This window comes from Oryzias melastigma, linkage group LG3 (assembly GCF_002922805.2).
Source record: "Oryzias melastigma strain HK-1 linkage group LG3, ASM292280v2, whole genome shotgun sequence".
NCBI classification, from domain to species: Eukaryota; Metazoa; Chordata; class Actinopteri; order Beloniformes; family Adrianichthyidae; genus Oryzias; species Oryzias melastigma.
This window is the reverse complement of record NC_050514.1, coordinates 24,868,312-24,886,096: the sequence shown is the minus strand read 5'-3', so window position 1 is coordinate 24,886,096 and position 17,785 is coordinate 24,868,312. Positions and strand designations below refer to the sequence as shown.

Sequence of the window (17,785 nt, the reverse complement as noted above, 5' to 3'; positions counted from 1 at the left end):
CGTTTGGTGTTTTCCCAGCAATAAATGTGGCATTTGTGTCATTCCTTTTGTTGCACATAGAGAACATTTTTAAATACATACATATAATTAAAATGGTTACTCATAGTAACCATAGACAGTGGGAATGAACAGTTGTTTGTAGAGTAAAAAAATAAATAAAATAAAGATTCTAGGACACGGATTGTACTCAGCAGTGTGTCCTTCCTTTGTCCTTCAACCGCGTTGTTTCTCATGACTTTCCCATGACAAAGAGTCCCTGCTTGGGGAGTTGTGCTTGATAATAAATGAGCCGAGTCTATGCTAATGCATAACTTTGACAACTTCTTCATAGAAAGGCTGGATTTTTGCGTTTCAAGCAAATATGGAAATTCAACACAGATGTGTTATGTGTCAAGGTAAACAAGAGGACAAGTGGTATCCCTCAAAACGTCACGAGGTGTTTCCTAAAAGGCAAAAGTTAAACTGAAACAGGTCAGTGCGCTTTTCTACGGTGGCCTTGATGTGCAAATCACACGAGCAAATAACTCAACCCAAGATCACGACAATTAAAATAGCAAAACAATGATTAAAATAGCATTACATTTTAGAAATAAAAAAAAGTGAAAAAAAATCTTGTTTTTCCAAAATTAAAAGTAATTTCTAAAAGTGAAATGATAGAACAAGAAACACAATTGGAAACCAGAATTAACTATGGGACACAACTGATCAAATGTTCGATTTTTAACGTTTACATTTTTTTTTCAAATGCGTCTTCAATGTCCGGATACTGATAAAGGTTTTGTGATGAGTACACAACATATTAAGTATCGCTTCATGTCAAATAACTTTCTATTGAAGTAATGGACAAAATTCATCCACCAGTCAGTAATCTCCCATAGTTTCTACCTTTTCCATTTTCCTCTTTTGCTTAATTTTTTTACCTTTCATTTTAATTACTGGAAATTACTTTTATTTTCCCTTTTTTCTACAAAAACCTGAAAACAGGTAGGTACTTTGGGACATTGCTGATTGAACGATGACATTTGAGCTGGAAGTTATTTGGCATGAGGCAGTGCTGGATATGCTCCATACTAATTAGAAAACTTTTGTTAGTATACAGACATTGTAAACCCATTGAAAAAACTCAAATGTCAAAAACCAAATGTCATCATCCAATCAGCGGTGTCTTAGTTCCAACCTTTTCTGGCGTCTTATTTCATTTTGATTCTAGAAATTACTTTTGTTTCCCAAAGTGCTCAAAATGTTATGTAGTTTCCTTTTTCTGTAATTGGGTTTTAGGTTTCCTTTCCTTTTTGATTTCTAAAATGTTTTCTTTTGCATTTATAATTGTTGTATTGATATTTAAAATGTTCTTGCATGGAGTGATTTGTTTGTGAGATTTGCACTTCAGAGCCACCGTAGTTTTCTTTATAAATCCACAGTAATTGACAAAGTTAAGCCACACTACCAGCGCTAACCGATTCTTAATTTGGCCGGCTCAGTCTACATTAGAAATGAATCATGTTTGCTTTTCGCACAACAAATATAATTTAATTTATGTGACTCTCTCTTAATTGATTTTGTCTTCATCATATTTTACAGAAAACTAACATTCAACATGATTATTCATACCTGGGTATCATTTGAGAGTTTACAGACTTGGATGTGGCTAATTGAATTATATTTTTAAGTAGAACCAAAGTATTAGTTCAATCTTTTTAAACATTTTCTGAGAAGTTAATGATAAGATTTTCTTTTTTCGTGCTTTAAGAGGTAAAGTGGAAATTATAAAATGTTCTTAGTTTTGAAACTGCAGCAACTTTTCTACAAGTAAATAATGGAGTGGCAGTTTTACATGAATTTCAACATATTTTTGCATTTATGTTAAAACCTATTATGTTACAACCCATCTTTGACCATCTCTTGCATCAATTTCAGCAAGAGGAGGGTTTCCACTCTGGGATTTAAACAGACAAATAGGAACCAGAGAGGTGATTTTTAGTGAAACACTGCAGGATGCCAAATATTGCTTTGATTATTTTCAGACATGCTTACGTCTCTACTTTTCTTGGTAAGCAAACTTCATGATTGAAGTTTTTTTATTCATTTGTTCTTTGAAAGTCAGAACCATAAAGAAACAATTGTGTTCAGTTCAATTTATAATGCTTAATACTGCTTCATAAAAGTTCAGCACATTCAAAACGAGACTGAGGCTGCACTGCAAACTGCTGGAGATTACAAACAAATGGACCAAAAAAAACCCTCTTGATCGTCCATCGTTTAAGTCACTTATACGAGGGTTGGCCCCCGCTGCACTCAGTGTTTTCTTAAGCAGAAAAATGAAATTTTTATAGTAATCAGATTTTGTAGAAATGTCTTTTTACCCCATTTCTACTTACACACTGGTACTCCAGGAGAAAATTGATGCCCACACCTGGTGAAAGAGCTTCTCTAATGGAGAGAAAGCTGTCCCTCTGTGTACAGTATGCCTCGGCACAATGAAATGATGTAGCTTTTCTTGGGGGCCGCTTTTGCACTCTGAAAGATTCCATTTTTCACCCCATTAACTGCGGCCTACTGGCTTTATTCACAACAAAGATAGGCTAAAACAATCCTAAACACGCCCACGAACAAGCACAATTGCAACGATTGATCTGAGCTGTTCCACCCAGTCTGTGCAGCAGGACAAACCATTATCTCCATCCCCCCTCCATCTCTGTCTGGTTCTTTCTTTCACCCACTCTCTGTCTTTCAGAGTTCAAGTGTAATACACCTTTCTCTGTTTTCTTTCTAGGCTTCACCAATGCAAACTACATCGTCCAAAAAATGTATATATAGAAAAATATCGGCTTTGAAGTGACTAGCCCTCAGAAGATGTGCCTGGTGATAAAAATCAATGAGCACAATTTTTGGAGTGTTTACCTCAGCAAAGGTCTAACTCTAACCTAAAGCCCTCATTACAGTGTGTGCTGAGTGCAGGGTTCGTGGAGGCAGTCAGAGCTCAAAGGGGCAGCTAATCCAGTGGTTTTACAGAAACCAAGTGTCAATATGTGAGCATCCCAAAGAAGCAGCAGCTCCTCAGCTATGTGGAAGAAGATGCTTTACTATGTATTATTACCATTATTATTTATTATTACCTGATTCCTTGAAATAATCAATTTCATTCATTTATTCATTATTGGTCCTACGGTGGCCCTGATGTTCAAATCGCACCAACAAATCACTCAGTGCAAAACATTACGGACTATCAACATCACATTTTAAAAATCAAAACATAATTCAAAAAACTAAATCCCAATTTAAAAAAATAAAGGTTAACATGAAAAGTTTCAGAAATCAAAATTAAATTAAAACCGAAACACAATAAGAAACCAAAAAATAGGTAAATAGTTGGGATAACAGATAAATGTCATCATCCGGTCATCAGTGTCCCAAAGGTTCTACCTTTTACGTTTTTTTTTTTTTTAATTTTTTCTATTTTTTATTTTTTTTAACATTTAGCTTTTTTATGGAAACCAGAACAGATAGGTACCATGGGACATAACTGATGCGATGATGTTGTTGGTTCATCATTTCAACTGAAAGTTATTTGGCATGAAGCGTTACTAGATATGCTCTGTACTAATTAGAATACTTGTATAAGTATGCAAGTATCCATAGACAGATGCATTGAGAAACTCAAGACATCAAAAATCATCATCTAATCCGGGGGGGGGGCCCAATCCTGGTCCTTGAGAGCTACCACCCTACCTGTTTTCCAGCTCTCCTTGCACTGCTTGCTGCTGATTACCTGGATCAGGTGTGTTCGTTCAATCAGAATGTGAAGACATCTGACTGAGCTAATCAGCAGCTGGCAGGGCGCGGAGATTTGGATAACAGGTAGGGTGGTAGCTCTCGAGGACCAGGAATGGGCAGCCCTGAATCAGCTGTGACCCATAGGTCCTACCTTTTGCGTTTTCGTATTAAGTCTCTTTTTTTGTTTTCTTGATTTCAGTTTGATTTATTGAAATTACCTTTGTTTTCCAAAATGTTTAATTTTTATTTCATTTCATTTTTTTGAATACCATTTTGGCTTATGGAATTTAGTTTTAATTTCTTAAGTATACATTTTGTTATTATTATTATTTGTTTGCTATTTTAATTGTCACAGTGATTTTAATGTGTTTTTGTGTTGAGTGATTTTTTTTTTTTTTTTGCACATCAGGGCCACCACATGGTCCAGGTTTCCTTCTCTTTCCTTCTATTAAGGTATGATGTTGCTAAATCAGCTCTTTTTGTCTATGACAACAGCACTTCATCCAGTTTTAGTCCAGTCTCAAACTATGTCGCAGTTTTTTTCATAGTTTAACCAGGGGTGCGACTTATACTTGGGAGCGACTTAGCTGTAATTTTTTTTTCTTATTTTCCCAACAACAACCAAATTTTAGTGGCTGATTCGCTAATAACCACTAGAGGGCGCTATATGTGTGCATCAGTATTTGCTACTAACTGCCAGAAGAAGTGTAGCCAAAAAAAAAAAAAAAACCATGGAGGAGGATACGATTGTTTTCCTCTTAAACTTTGATATTTTTCCTCTCATTTATGGAAGTGTGCAGTCCTGTGTGGCCCTCTGGTAGTGATGAAGAAAAAATGTGGCCCTCCCCATCATTAAAGTTGCCTATCCCTGGTATAGTTTATATAAATATTTTTGGACATGCATTGAGCAACAATTTGACCTACGTTAAAGGAGGTAGTGGATGAAAATTTGATGCATGTTGAAAAAAAAGCAGCACATGCGAGATTGACGTGTGAAACACGTTCACTGTGAATGCAGCGTCACACTCGGCTTTGCAGATTTGTTCTGAAACGTCAGACTTTCTACCAAAACCGCGACTTTGATATGGTTTTCTTCCTCTTGATTGGACATCTTTTGGTCCTGTGACTTGTGCGACTTATACTCTGGAAAATACAGGATGAGTGAAAACGGCCCAGTAAAGTTCAGAAATGACGGATGCTACTGTAATAAAACAGGATATGTTAAAACATCCCTAAAGGAAAGGCATTCTTCCTAAGTGTGGAACTGTTAATCATCATTCTTAAAGATCTTAAAATGAATGAGGAGTTTTGTCCGGCTCAGAGGACACTTGTGTGGGGAAGCGAAGGCATTTGTGTTCAGCAAAGACAAGATAAGGCTCGCGTTACCTTGTTATTGATGCTTCCTGCGTAAAGTGGACTCTCTCCGAGCCATGTCACCAAGTTTAATTTAGAAATGTAATTCCTCAGACAAAAGGCATCTGACAAGGGGGGGACAAATGGTCAGAAACAACTCAAAGTCGTTTATCATTTCTTCCAAATGGCTTTTAATGAGAACAGACCCTTTTGGGGAAGGAATGCCAGGTTGAAGGGCACCTTCTTTTTTTGTTTTGTTTTGTTTAATTTTATGGTTTTTGAGTTTCCCGTGGAGTAATGGTAGCATGCCAAGTTGGCTGGGATGCTCACCTGTTGGAGAGCGGACATAACCAATTGATTCTGCGATTACAAAATAACAAAAACAAGCCGGGCCGCTCTGAGCGGAGATAACTGTCAGCTGGACAGTAAAATCCCCACTCTGGCAGCCAAATCAAAAATGATTGTTCTATAGAAAATAATCCATTAGACCAGAGCTCGGTGACTGAATATAATTTCTGATTGTGCACATTCATTTGAACAAACAAGACGAATTACCCGTCAAGTTTTTTATCCATCCGTCTCAAATAACTGTTAATGGACAGATTTAACAGAGAACAGCTGAATTACTCTTTTTTAGGTTTGTTAAAAAGACATTTTTGTCCATGTTTTACCACGGCCTATGTTGAAAATTAAGAGAAAGTTTTCTATGATATACAGCATAGTGTGGATACACAGTTTTTGAAATGTCTTAACCAAACTCTTAAATGTTTCTTTGGAAAATGAAATGAGAGTGTTTATCTGTAGCTTTTATATTCCGCTGCTCCCTGTGTGAATATGCAAATGAGTCCAACAGCCCCTCTGATGGTGGGGTATTGAACTGTTCTTGGTAAGCAGTTTTTTCTCTCTCTCAGCTCTGCTCAGCAGCAATATCAGCAGGGGAAAATAAAGTGAGACGAGGATGTGGCCCCTTTCACTAAAAAAAAATGTCCTTTGATTTTGGTTTTAGCTCCCTTGGGCAGCGTCTGGGTTTGAAATGGATTTGGGTAAGCGCTGAGCGCAGCAGCCTCGGCAGAGGGAGACCACAGTCCTCCCTGTCAGCCTGCCATTAACGTTTCATAACTGTTTTTAGGATGGACCAAGAGACACCGCCGGCTCACCTGGTAACCGGACAGCTGCTGATTTGACTGATCGGGAGCCAGGTGTTTGGATATGCCACTGTGCACTCCAGGCTTCGGCGGCACAGTGCAGCTCTGATACACACTATCCCTGCCTAATCAGATCACTCACACTGCAGTTTTTTCTTTTGACACTCTCCATTTATAGCAAAAAAAAAAAAAACCTCACTTTGACAGCCACCTCTGAGGAATCACAGCTGAATAAGAACTGAATAGATCACTCGTTTTTCATACTTGAATCTAAAATGTAAGAAAGTTCGTTTTTTTTTATCCTATATTAGGAAAAACGATCAAAACCATAAATCAATATATACTGTTAGTAAAAGCTGAAAATGCCCCAAACATATGATATAACATAATATAATATGATGATAAATATCTGGGGCTTAAAAAAAGAATAACTCAGCAGTTGTACGGAAAAAATTATCATAAATAAAATAACATCTTACCTAACACTAGCCTCTGACCCTGTCAGCCTCTGCCCTCCTCCCTCGTCTGCAGTCTCCAGTCTCACATGTGCACACATAACAAACTTCAAAAGCTACTAATAATTGCTCTTTGTTGAGCTTTTATTTTGTCCTTTTTTTGTTCTTTTTCCAGAGCTTTAATTCTACATTTCTTGATTGCTTCGCTGCGTTCATTTGTCTGGAGATGAGCACAAACGTGAAGCATTGCCGGCTCATGCTATCAATCTGCATAATAACAACATCCGCATAATTACTCTCCATCATTCTTATTTTGTTCCACATAAAAAAATCTGTAGCTCTCTTCCATCTCCAGTCCATCCCACTCCAGTTCTCCTCTCTCGGTTGTGGTTGTTGTCTTCGTTTTTTCACTTCTCCTCTCAGTTTACTGTGTAGCATCTCTTTGAGAACCAACATCTGTACACGGGCTTAACATCCACTTTTATATTGTGTTTTTTTTATTTTTATTTTTTTTACTTTTAAAACTTGGCTTATTATTTTTAGTTTTCTGTAAGTCAAAGTTTGCTATGTTGTCTAGATGGATCAATTTTCTCTTATATGCGTCTCCTTCTGCTGCATTAGTTCAAATAAAGTAGTTCATCAGGGCAATATCTTTTCTTAAAGTCCATCTTATTTCTCTTGTCACAAAGTCAGTAATGGACTTCACCAGAAGACAGGCTGCAGTTGACAGTATTAGACAGCAAACTCTTAGTACAGTGTGTAATGTTTTTCTCTATTTTATGAGGTTATCATCTTGTTCAGGGCTTAAGACATTTCAATTTAAAAAAGCTCATTCATTAATTTGGTTTTAGCCACATTTACAATAGAAGTAGAAGTTTCCCTTTCATTTTCTATCAGCATTTTTTGCCTCAAAAATTGTATTATGGAAAATCTGTAGCTTTTAATATGAAATTAATTAGTTTTTGTTTTCCAGCTTCCAGCTTTTTGTGCTCCTTTTACTTTGCTGATACAATGCTGCATCATGGGGGCAACAGAGATCAATATTTGTGTATTAAGAAAATGCTGAATTGTCTGCAAACAATGTAATTTTCTCCCAATCAAATTTTACAAAACAAGATTAAGATGTTATCAGACTTTGTTGTGTATTTGTTACACACTCATTGAAATTTGCTGGAGTCACAAACTGACTGATAATTGTCTTGTTTTTTTTCATGAAATTAATAGCAATGATGGGGTTGACAATGGTTGACTAGATTGATTTTTTTTCAGGTTGTTTTCTAATCATTTTTTTTGCAAATAGTATTTGCTCTTAAAAGAAAAACAACAAGAGATTTTAATTATTAATAATAATTTAGAGCAGAGGACACTTTTGTTGGTTTCCTGGGTATTTAAACTCTAAAATCCTAAAAAAAATGCTGTTTTGACAATGTTCTTAATGTTTGCTGTTTTTATGCACAAAATAACTTAGACTTTTTGAAAGAAAGCACTGAGAAAAAAGCTAAAATATTCCTGAAAATGGAACTCTTGACAACCCTACTCTTAATAACCGATTCCTTAGCAGCCAAAGAACAACAAATTCTCAATTACGTAAATACGTGTTCTCAGTAAAGTAAGTCTGACTTTTATCACGAAGGCAACGACTGCCATGGTTGTTGTATCAAAAGAAAGCAAAGAAGTGAGATTTATCACTGAAGGGGCAAAGTTAAGTGTTTGGTGAGACAGATTTTTTAATTCTGCAGAAGTTGCGGTTAAACTGCTGACTTTGGCCGCTCAAAGGCCCGCAGTGACACCACTCCCTCAAAGGAATTGTGGGTGATCATCAGTTATTCAGCTACGACTTCTTGACTGACTTCTACGTTTTACTACATTCACGGGGCAAGTCATCATTTATTTATGAGACAGTTGTTATCTATTATACTGGTCCTCTTCATGTGGCTGCGAATGAGGAGATTTTATGGAACATTAAGCTTCCATGTATCTGATGACGCTACACTGATTCTGTTTCTTCATCTCCCCTCACACCGTCCGCAATCTCACAGGTCAGTTAATTATACGATATTTATACCAGTATTATGGCCTCCACTGCAGCTTAAGTGATTTCATATGCATTTCAATATGTGGGATTATGCTCCTCCAATAAAAAATGACATTTGAGCCACTTTGCCCCCCCCCCCTATAATAGGGTCTGGGATAAGAATGGTGATATGCGTTGGAGCTGGCAGAAACACAAGCTGTGTTTACGTTTATAAATAGCTCCAGCCAGCATTATTCCACTTGCTGCTGTCCCATAATCATCAATCACTGCCGCACGTGGGCCGGCTTCTCCTGCTCACCCGAGAGCGCGTGCAGAAGCAAGCGATGCCCTTGCACCTTCAACTGCTCAAGTAGAGCGCGCTGAGTGGGACAAAGACGGCTTGAAAAGGGAGAGTCGTTTAGTGAGTTATGGCGGCTGTGTGACCACCTCAGGTGATTGCATGCACCAACACCCACCATGTTGCTCCACCAACACATGTATGCGTGTGTGTAGGTGGCCTGACCACAGAGTAATCATGTGGGAGGGGTCAACTGTTTGCTCAGGTTTCATATGTCACAGTATCTGCTCTCGGGGTTTGAGGAGATTTCACACACATGTTCAGATGTAGTGTGATCATCGGGGATCACATTTCTTGAAATAATAGTAGCACAGTATTCAAGAAATCTTGTTCAAACTTGCTGCAACCTTACACACACTATTTCAGCGTTTCCATGGCGAAATACAGTCAGAATCCAGAGGATCCTTAACAAAATGGTTACATAACTTTTGCTGCACCATGTACTGTGTCTTATCTAAGCTTGCGTCTTTATTTCTTTTCAGCCTGTCCTCTCAGCTTTTCACATCACTCACAGCACATGAAGGACATTTGTGAATGCAGATAAGCACCTGTTTGTCGAGAAAGTCAACTTTCTGCAGAATTCTCTAACTACAAAGATTTTTAAAAAATAGATCTCATCACTTTTGAATCTTAAGAACATCTGCATGCTGTTTTTACACTTAATTAGAAGGAGCTCACATGAAGCACACCCACCCCCATCATGTTTGACTTCCTTCCACTTCCCCTGCTCTACTTTCTTTTTTTTAAATCCCATTAAAAGCTGAATTTGAGTCTCACCTCCCGGAGTTCTTTGGCCACATCCTTGAGCTCTTTGAGAATGCCTTCCAGCTGGTTGATCACCATCTTCATGTGGCTGCGGATGCGTTCTCTCGGGCTGGGGGTCTCAGAGGTGTCCTGGGCCGGAGCTCTGCTGAGGGACATCCTTTACAAAGTGACGTGGGGCCAGTGGCCAACAGGCTGAGGGCGTGGGGGAGCCGAGTCGGGGTCCATGTCTTTGGCTACGACGAGCCTCAGCGCTACTGATCCGAACAGGGGCCCCGGCCACGCAGGGAGACCTCAACATCTTAAAAGCACCTGGGACGCCGAATTACCTTGCCTCGCCCGCACACTTGGCACAGGGTCACACTCTGACATCCATCCTTTCGGGGAGATGCTCCCAAAAATGAAGGCATAAGAAAAGTCCCACACTTAAAATCCATGGACAAAAAAGGGGAAGCAGAAAAACGCTGTCTTGGAGATTTCTTACATAATCGTGTTGAGCAAACTCATCTCATGTCAGCGTGTACATTTGAAACTGTCCCTGCTATTTTAAAACACCCGTCTACACAGGGAGACTTTTTCCCCATTCCACTTGTCCACTTCAATCTCTTTCACTTCAACACTGTGACATCTTTGTGGACAAACCTAAAGAAATTGGGAGCACAATTTTTTTTCTTTTTTTAAGAGTGGGTTAGGCTTGAGGCCAGATAGAAAAATAAAGCCCACATCAACAGCTCACTTTGAAAATCTTTTTTCTAATCTATTGATGGCCAGTGGGGACAAGATTTGCCTTTTAAATGAAGTCCCTCAGTGAGGGCTAGTGTCTGCAACGAGAGAAGAAAAAAAAAGATATTCCTCTGTTAACCGAAAAAATAATTCTTGTTAAAATAAACTTTGCTTCACATCCATTCTCCTCGCTGGCGAAGGGCTAATCGCGCTGTCCTTGTATTCTTGTCCACGAAAGGCAAGAGAGTAGGTGTGGGTATTTTTTCTTTTCTTCTTCCAATCTCTCTCCTGAATGCAGAGCTCATTCCAGGTGGCGTGGGATCAGGATGAATTGATTTCAAAGCCGGCAGAATGTGACTTGGTGAAGGGAATTTGTGGAGGGATAACAAAAAACCCCCAAATCATGTTGTCAGCGAGACACAGTAACAAGGAGCCTGGAACGCAAATGAGCACCCTCCTGTGGAATTTGGATGGGAGCTTGGCTTTTGCACCACCGCTCTTCAAGTCCTCGCTCAGAACGCTGACCCACAGCAGTCCACAGGGGTGTGCCCAAAAACCAGAAGAGCAGAAAGAGAAAAAAAAAAAATCACTTGTCTCCTTCAGTTGTTGCTAAGGGAACCCAGTCTGCCTGCTTGTGCTGTGATTGGATAATTATTTTACTTCTTATCCGTATAGAGAGTGTTTTCTCTGTGGACTGTTCTCAGAGAGGCAGAGCGCCTCGTGCCATCCAGCAGCACAGAATAAATCCCAGGAAAGCTTCCCAGAGGAGCTCCAGAGAGCAAGCAGGAGGGAGAGCTTCGCGCCCAATCCCGGGCAATGCCACTGCCACAGGGTGTGCTGGCCAATCACGCATGGCACCTGGTCAGAAGGGAAGGAAAGCAATTACTTATTCTGTCATGTCTCATCTTTCACTGCTGTCCGTTGCTGACCTCTCCTCAGTTTTTAAGCAGCTCAAAGAGCAGCATCGGGGTTGGACACATATGAAGTGAGTGAAGGATGTTCGGCTGCTGGTAAAACGCATCCCTCGCCTCAGCAGTACTTACCTCACTTCCACGCATTTACTGGAACACACACACCTACTCACCGTGCCGGTGCATCACCACGCTGTTGCTACGCCGGGAGCTCAATAGCCAGGCGCACCACGATCACTCAAACCTGCCGGCTCCTTGGAGGTCCTTCTGTCGCGCACACTAACATCTTCTCTTCTGACCGTCTTGCTGCACTCTCTTTCTCTATTCGTCTTGCACACACAGCCTCCCTGACACACATACACGCTCACAGTTACCCCCCCTCCTCCCTTTACTTACTGTCTTGACAGAGAGAGAAGCTTCTTTCAGCGGGGTTATTTCACTCTGAGGTTGTGGCTCATCAGAGAAGGAGTAGAAGTGGAGGATGAAGCTGTGGAAGAGGAGGAGGAGGAGGCAGAAGGCATGAGATGGGGAAGATGAATGGTCCTAATAACACTCTAAGGGAGAGAGGAGCCTGAGGATGACTAAGAGACAGAGCGGCGAGGAGAACTCCTGCTTCGGACTGTGATGCAGCCGTTGCCATCACTCAGGCGGCCGTACCACGAAAACACGCCACCCGTCATCCCAGTCAGTGTTTGCCCAAATCTGGAAGCGTCAGACGCTACGGCTGAGCGGCTGCTGTGAAAAATGCGCTGTGTGATTCTAATGACAGTCTCTCCCTCTTTGTCTATTGGTCTGTTTTTGTCTTCCTCCCCCCCCCTCCCTGCCTTCCTGTCAGTTTTCCTTCATCCCCATCTCTCTGCCCCTGCGCCCTCACTGTGTCCTCACTGACTGCCGGATGAAGGGAAGCTGATGCCAGAGTTTATCGAGAGGCTCGGGCTCCTGCCAGCATCACTCGGCTCCTCTGCTCGGCTCCACGGAGGAGGGGCTTCCTGCCTTAAAGGCACAGCATTTTTTTTTTTTTTTTGCAACCTCCTCTCCCATCTTTTCCTCCCCGTCGCTGTCAACACTCCCTCCCTATCTCCTCTCACTCTGCCTATCTAGCCTTTGTCACTAGTGTGTGGAGGGTGTTATCTTTCTTAAATCAACTTTTCCCCACTGCCCACCCAGCATGCTCTGCAGACAGGCTGTTACATCACTATTATACAAAGCAGGTTGGTGTTTGATGACCTCATCTAACTGACAGACGAAGGAAGTGAAGGAGGAGAACCGTGACTTTTATTTTTTTTCTGTCCTCTTGGAAAAGGATTTTTGTCTCAACACAAGTCCGTTCCCTTTAAAACTACCTGAAGCACCGCAAAGCAAATTAAAAATGTGAACACCTTCTGCAGTGCTCACCAGTTTAAGCAGGTTTTTGGTAGATAACTCTTGTAAACAGCTAGAGGCTCTGTGCATTCCTTTGCATAACTGTGAAGAGAAATGAGAGGTTGATTCAGGTTGGGTGGATTTTTCATGCATATGAATTTGTTCTGGTGTCCTCTGTGGTTTTACCACTAGGATCACAGACAGTCTGCTGATGCTGTAAGGCCAATTGAGAGAATATTTTTCGGTACAATAATTTTATTTTTGCATGTTTTCTTTGATTAATAAATAATCAGAATTTTGCTTGACAAAATACGTGAAAAAAGAACAACTTCAAAGTACAAACCTTTTAAAGTACACAGTAGAATTTTGTCGTCTTAGAAATTCATCAAATTTTTACAATGTCTAGTTTTAAGGCACATCACTGCTGAGTTAAGGCTGGCCTGTGTTTGGATTTACACAGTGTTTGCTCTGTGTTGCAAACACAAGGTGCTTCTTGCAAACTGTGGACCGAAAACAGGTGTCCTTGAGCGTGTTTGCTTCACAGCTTCACTGCCTTACCTCTCTCTCTTGTTCTGCACTTATAGAAAGCTCCATCCTGATAACACAGCAGCTGTTTTAGCAGATTTACATTTTCTTCTTGTTTCTTTCTTTCCCTTTTTTTGTTACTGTTAAAAAGAAACCACATCTTGTCGTGTCTGTACAATAAATGAGCTTTTTCAGAAAAGAGATAAAAAAACGACAGATTCCCTCTGTTTTGTTGCATAAAAGTACCTCCATTGCTTCCACTTCCAAAGCCAGTTGATTATTTTTCTTTGAATACACATATTCTCATGCTAAAGTCATAGTATTGTTTTCACCTATATATTCTTGCAGTATGAGTTAGTTATGCACATACCTTTAGAGTTTGTTTGCAGGAAAAAAAAAAAAAACTCCATTGATATGTCAGGGGAATAAAGCTGGACTTTTAATATTTTTTTATTCCATTCCTTTATGATGATTTTACCTGCAATACACCTTCTTCTGTACCTCGCCTTAGCTCATCAGTAGCTGGGTTGGCTCCGGCAGCTCTGTGTTCAGTGGTGGATGTGTCATCATTTGTCATACATTTAGTGGCCTGTGTCTTAATTTTTTGCAAAAAAAAGTTCATTTTTAAGGACATTTGTGTAATTTAATCATACATCTTATACTACAACCCACCACAACTTAAAATTTAACTGATATTAGTTGACTATATTTCTGTTTTTTTATTTCTGTTTGATTCAACAGGGGACTTAGGTTTTGCTAAATGAACTCCTTTTTTTCTCTGTATCGTTAAACTGGAGCTCCAGTGTTTATGTTCTTTAATTTACTGTAACTTTTCAACTGTTAACATGATCAACGTAATTCCAGCAGATCCTGAAGGAGAAAAGCAGCATGTGCTGGTCTTCTCCTTCAGATTGTGTTAACTAGTGCTGAGCGATATGGACAAAAATGTATATCACGATATAAAATATTTTATATCACGATAACAATATATATCACGACATTCAACAATACCTTTTCTGCTATTCTGATAAAAATGTCATAGTTTACTTTTCTGACTATTTTAAGTAACAGATAACTAAATAGTCACAATTAAGAAACAAACATTTTATTGAAGCAAAATTAATCAAATGAGAACTGATGTGGCTGATATACAGCAGCCTTCACATTTGTTCCAAAATTCAAAGGTATTTAAACTGAATTTGTGAAAAAAATATTTTTAATTAAAAACATTTTTTAAAGTGAACAAGAGTTTCATGTTTCTGAGTAGAAAAACACAAATTTCTGCTAGAATTAAGTACATTTTGTGAACTGTTGAAGAGTTACCATAACCAAAACAATATAAACACTGGAGCTAAAGCACCGATGTTAAAGCTATTTTTTTTTTCTCAGAACTTAAGTCAGTCAGCAGAAGTTCTATCTCATTTTTTGAAAGGATAGAAAAGCACTCGCTAGTTTTACTTTGAAAACAGGAAGCGTCACCGACATTTTATTTAGAAGATTTGATTACTTCTGGTGACAGTCGCGCAGCACATTCGGCTTTAAAATCCAACATTATTCAGTATTCCAGAGAAATAAATGTTTAATGACGCTCAATAATAAAGATCATTAATCAGTGATCTTGGACGTCCAAAATTTCAGACTCGAATTTTCAGGAACAGATCGCGAGAATCCGAGTGTTTGAATACTTGTTACTTTCCTGTTCCACAGCTTGGTTTATCTCTTATGTTTTTAATCTCATATGTTCATTTTCGTGGACTTTACTTGAGTGATAGAAGGTTTGTTGTGTTAGCATCGGCACGGGAATAGCCTCCTAGCTCGTTCACACTGCAATCTTCTGCTTCTTTGTCATATCGCCTAGCACTTGTGTCAACGGTTGAAAAGTTACAGTAGGTTAAAGACTTTGTGTTTAAGCATCACTGGCCACACCTCAGATGTTAAAGGGTTAAGGTTAAGACAGCATATCTGAGTATTCAAGTTTACTCCGTGGCAACGGCCCTCCCCACACTTTAGAGGCAAATTTCTGATGAACTCCCGCCGCTCTGCAGAAACTTTGTCCCAAAAGACGAGACAGGTTTTTTGGTTCTGTCTAAAACCAGCGTAATAATTATTAAAAGATCACTGGGAACCCTTTAACTATTGATGTAAAGATGATCAGAGTGGTAAATTTAAAACCAGTTCATGGTTTAGACTTGAAGCATTTATTTATATTCTTATAAAGACTTTTATTTTAATCAATTCAATTTTATTTATATAGCCCAATATCACAAAAAACATTGTCTTATTGGGCTTTTACAATGTCAATTGAAAATCAGAATTTTCATAGAATTTTTTTCAACCTCCTTGTGATTCTGGAGATTTTTTTAGCAATAGCTTAAATATTTTCAAACCCTCTTAGACAAAACAGCACAGGAAAATATGTCTGAAAAAGTTTTTGACTTGCACTTGGAGATATCAAGGAAGAGTTTGGAGAGCACTTCCCAATGTGTTATGTATCAACATGGGGCCTTCGACCCATAAGCCAGCGATGGTCAACCAACTTTTGTAGTGAAAAGTTAAAAATCAGGAGAAAATTGTCATGAAAAATGTGAGAAATATGAAGGATGGAGCCATTTGGAGGGTGAAAGAAAGATGAGAGTTGTTTGACTTCAGCTAAAAATACAATTCTCTTAACCCAGAGAATTTTCCGTCAGCTGCAGAGGAAGGCCTCATAAGTTTTCCTCTTCACTATAGTTTGCTGCAGTGATTTGTGTGGGCCTATTGTCCCTCCAGCCTCCTGAGTGCAGACCACCCCTCCTCCAGCAATACATCACTCTTTCCTCTTCACTAATTAGCTCTTATTCTGTCCTCAATACGCTCGATTCCCCCTCACTGCTCAAGAAGTCACACACACATGCACGCACACACACACACAATTTTGCTCTTATGTGCTCCAAGAAAACAAATTAATCAGTTAATCAGCATTCCTTATGCCTTCGTTCACCTTTATGCAACAGCGGTGTGCAGAGTTGATGTGTTTAGAGATCATTAAAGCATAAACATCTGACATAGGTCACATTTCATATTGATATAAGTTTTTTCCTGACCTTTAGAATGGCATCCCCAAAAGAATAATATATGAAAGTATTAATTTGTTACTTTATTCATTGAATGCTCACCATGCTTTTTCTCTCCCGGCCATCATGTGGCGCTGTTATGCAGTCGCTCCTTTTCTGCAGGTAGTTCTCATGTATTAAAACAATCTGAATTATTATTTTGCACAGCTTCTCTCTGAGATAAAATCACTTGTAAATATTGTGAATGCTCAAAAGGGGTTAATCCACCTTTAATTTACATGTACTACACGGGAGAGAAATGATACAATTTTGAGGGTAATTGCTCCCTAACAAGGCCCGTTTAGAAGAATATATTGTCAAACGATTTGCAATAGAAAGAAATACTTCTTACTAAGAGCCTCACTTGACTAATTCCTTCCAGTTAATCACTGAGTATCATCGTTTCTGAGAAGAACGGCAAAATGCAATGGCACATCTGGCAAATAAAATATGCATGGCCAAACATAGGCTTTGTAGCTTGTTTACGATTTCCAGTTGTGTCCTCAAACCACAAACTCCGCGGGACAGGGAGCTCAGCCCCCGCCTGTCTTACATTGACACCAGTCTGTCCTCTTGTCTGTCAGCTGACCTTTTGATATTTCACTCTGCAGCCTGTGTGCTTGTGCAGGTTTGCACGCGTGTGCAGGTGAGTTTTGGTGGGATCATGGAGAACAGAGGGGTAAATGTCTGAGAACGCGTCGCTGCTCTTCCATGTTGGAAACAGGCTGTTGATTCCTCATTTTCTCTGTTCAGCAGGGAAGAAGATGTAGAAGGTACACAGATTATTAAAAAAAAACTAACAAGTATTTCTGCCATCCACTTGAAATAAGTGCGAGGACATGCTAAATGTCCTGGCTGGTTGATGGAATATAAATCCTTTTTTGATATTTTAAAAGAAATTTTGTGGAAGAATGTAGCCTTACTCTTTTTTTTTCTTTAAATAAGTGTTTAGTTCAATTAGGAAGATGGGCATTAAATTATGGAAAGACCTCTCAAGGTCCTGCCATAGCGTGTCAACTATGACAATTCCAAAACCCTAATTATTTTTCATTTTCAGCCCCTCTGAAATGTTCGGCTGTGCTTCAGCTAATTGGTCTCCTGCATGACCTGATTTCAACAAGGCTTTAGCTGTAGGACATATGACCTAACATTTGCCCCTTTAAAACCGAGAGGAAGAGTGGGTAGAGGGGGGTCAATACTAACAAAAAATGCAAGAAGATAATGTCCCATTTTTCTGCATCACTTGAGGTCAAAGCGCTGTGACTATAGGACATTGTTGATCATAGAACTTTTTAGATTTGGTTTAAGATA

At 39.3% G+C, this 17,785-nt stretch overlaps 1 protein-coding gene and 1 long non-coding RNA gene across 3 annotated transcripts in view; one reads left to right on the top strand and one right to left on the bottom strand.

Annotated features, from left to right (window-relative positions):
- Window positions 1-13,161, bottom strand: part of insyn1 (inhibitory synaptic factor 1) — a 66,826-nt gene extending 53,665 nt beyond the window's left edge. The window contains exons 1-2 of one of the 2 annotated variants that reach the window (XM_024295142.2): window positions 11,892-13,161; window positions 9,877-11,442 (exon numbers count right to left, since the gene is read on the bottom strand). In XM_024295142.2, coding sequence (XP_024150910.1) covers window positions 9,877-10,020 — 144 coding nt within the window. In that variant the 5' untranslated portion in view covers window positions 10,021-11,442; window positions 11,892-13,161. The other variant, XM_024295141.2, reaches the window with a different exon arrangement.
- LOC118598451 lies at window positions 5,615-6,465 on the top strand. The gene is made up of 2 exons (XR_004947529.1): window positions 5,615-6,170; window positions 6,257-6,465. It is a non-coding gene; the product is annotated as an uncharacterized LOC118598451 (long non-coding RNA).
- Window positions 13,162-17,785: the final 4,624 nt, after the last annotated feature.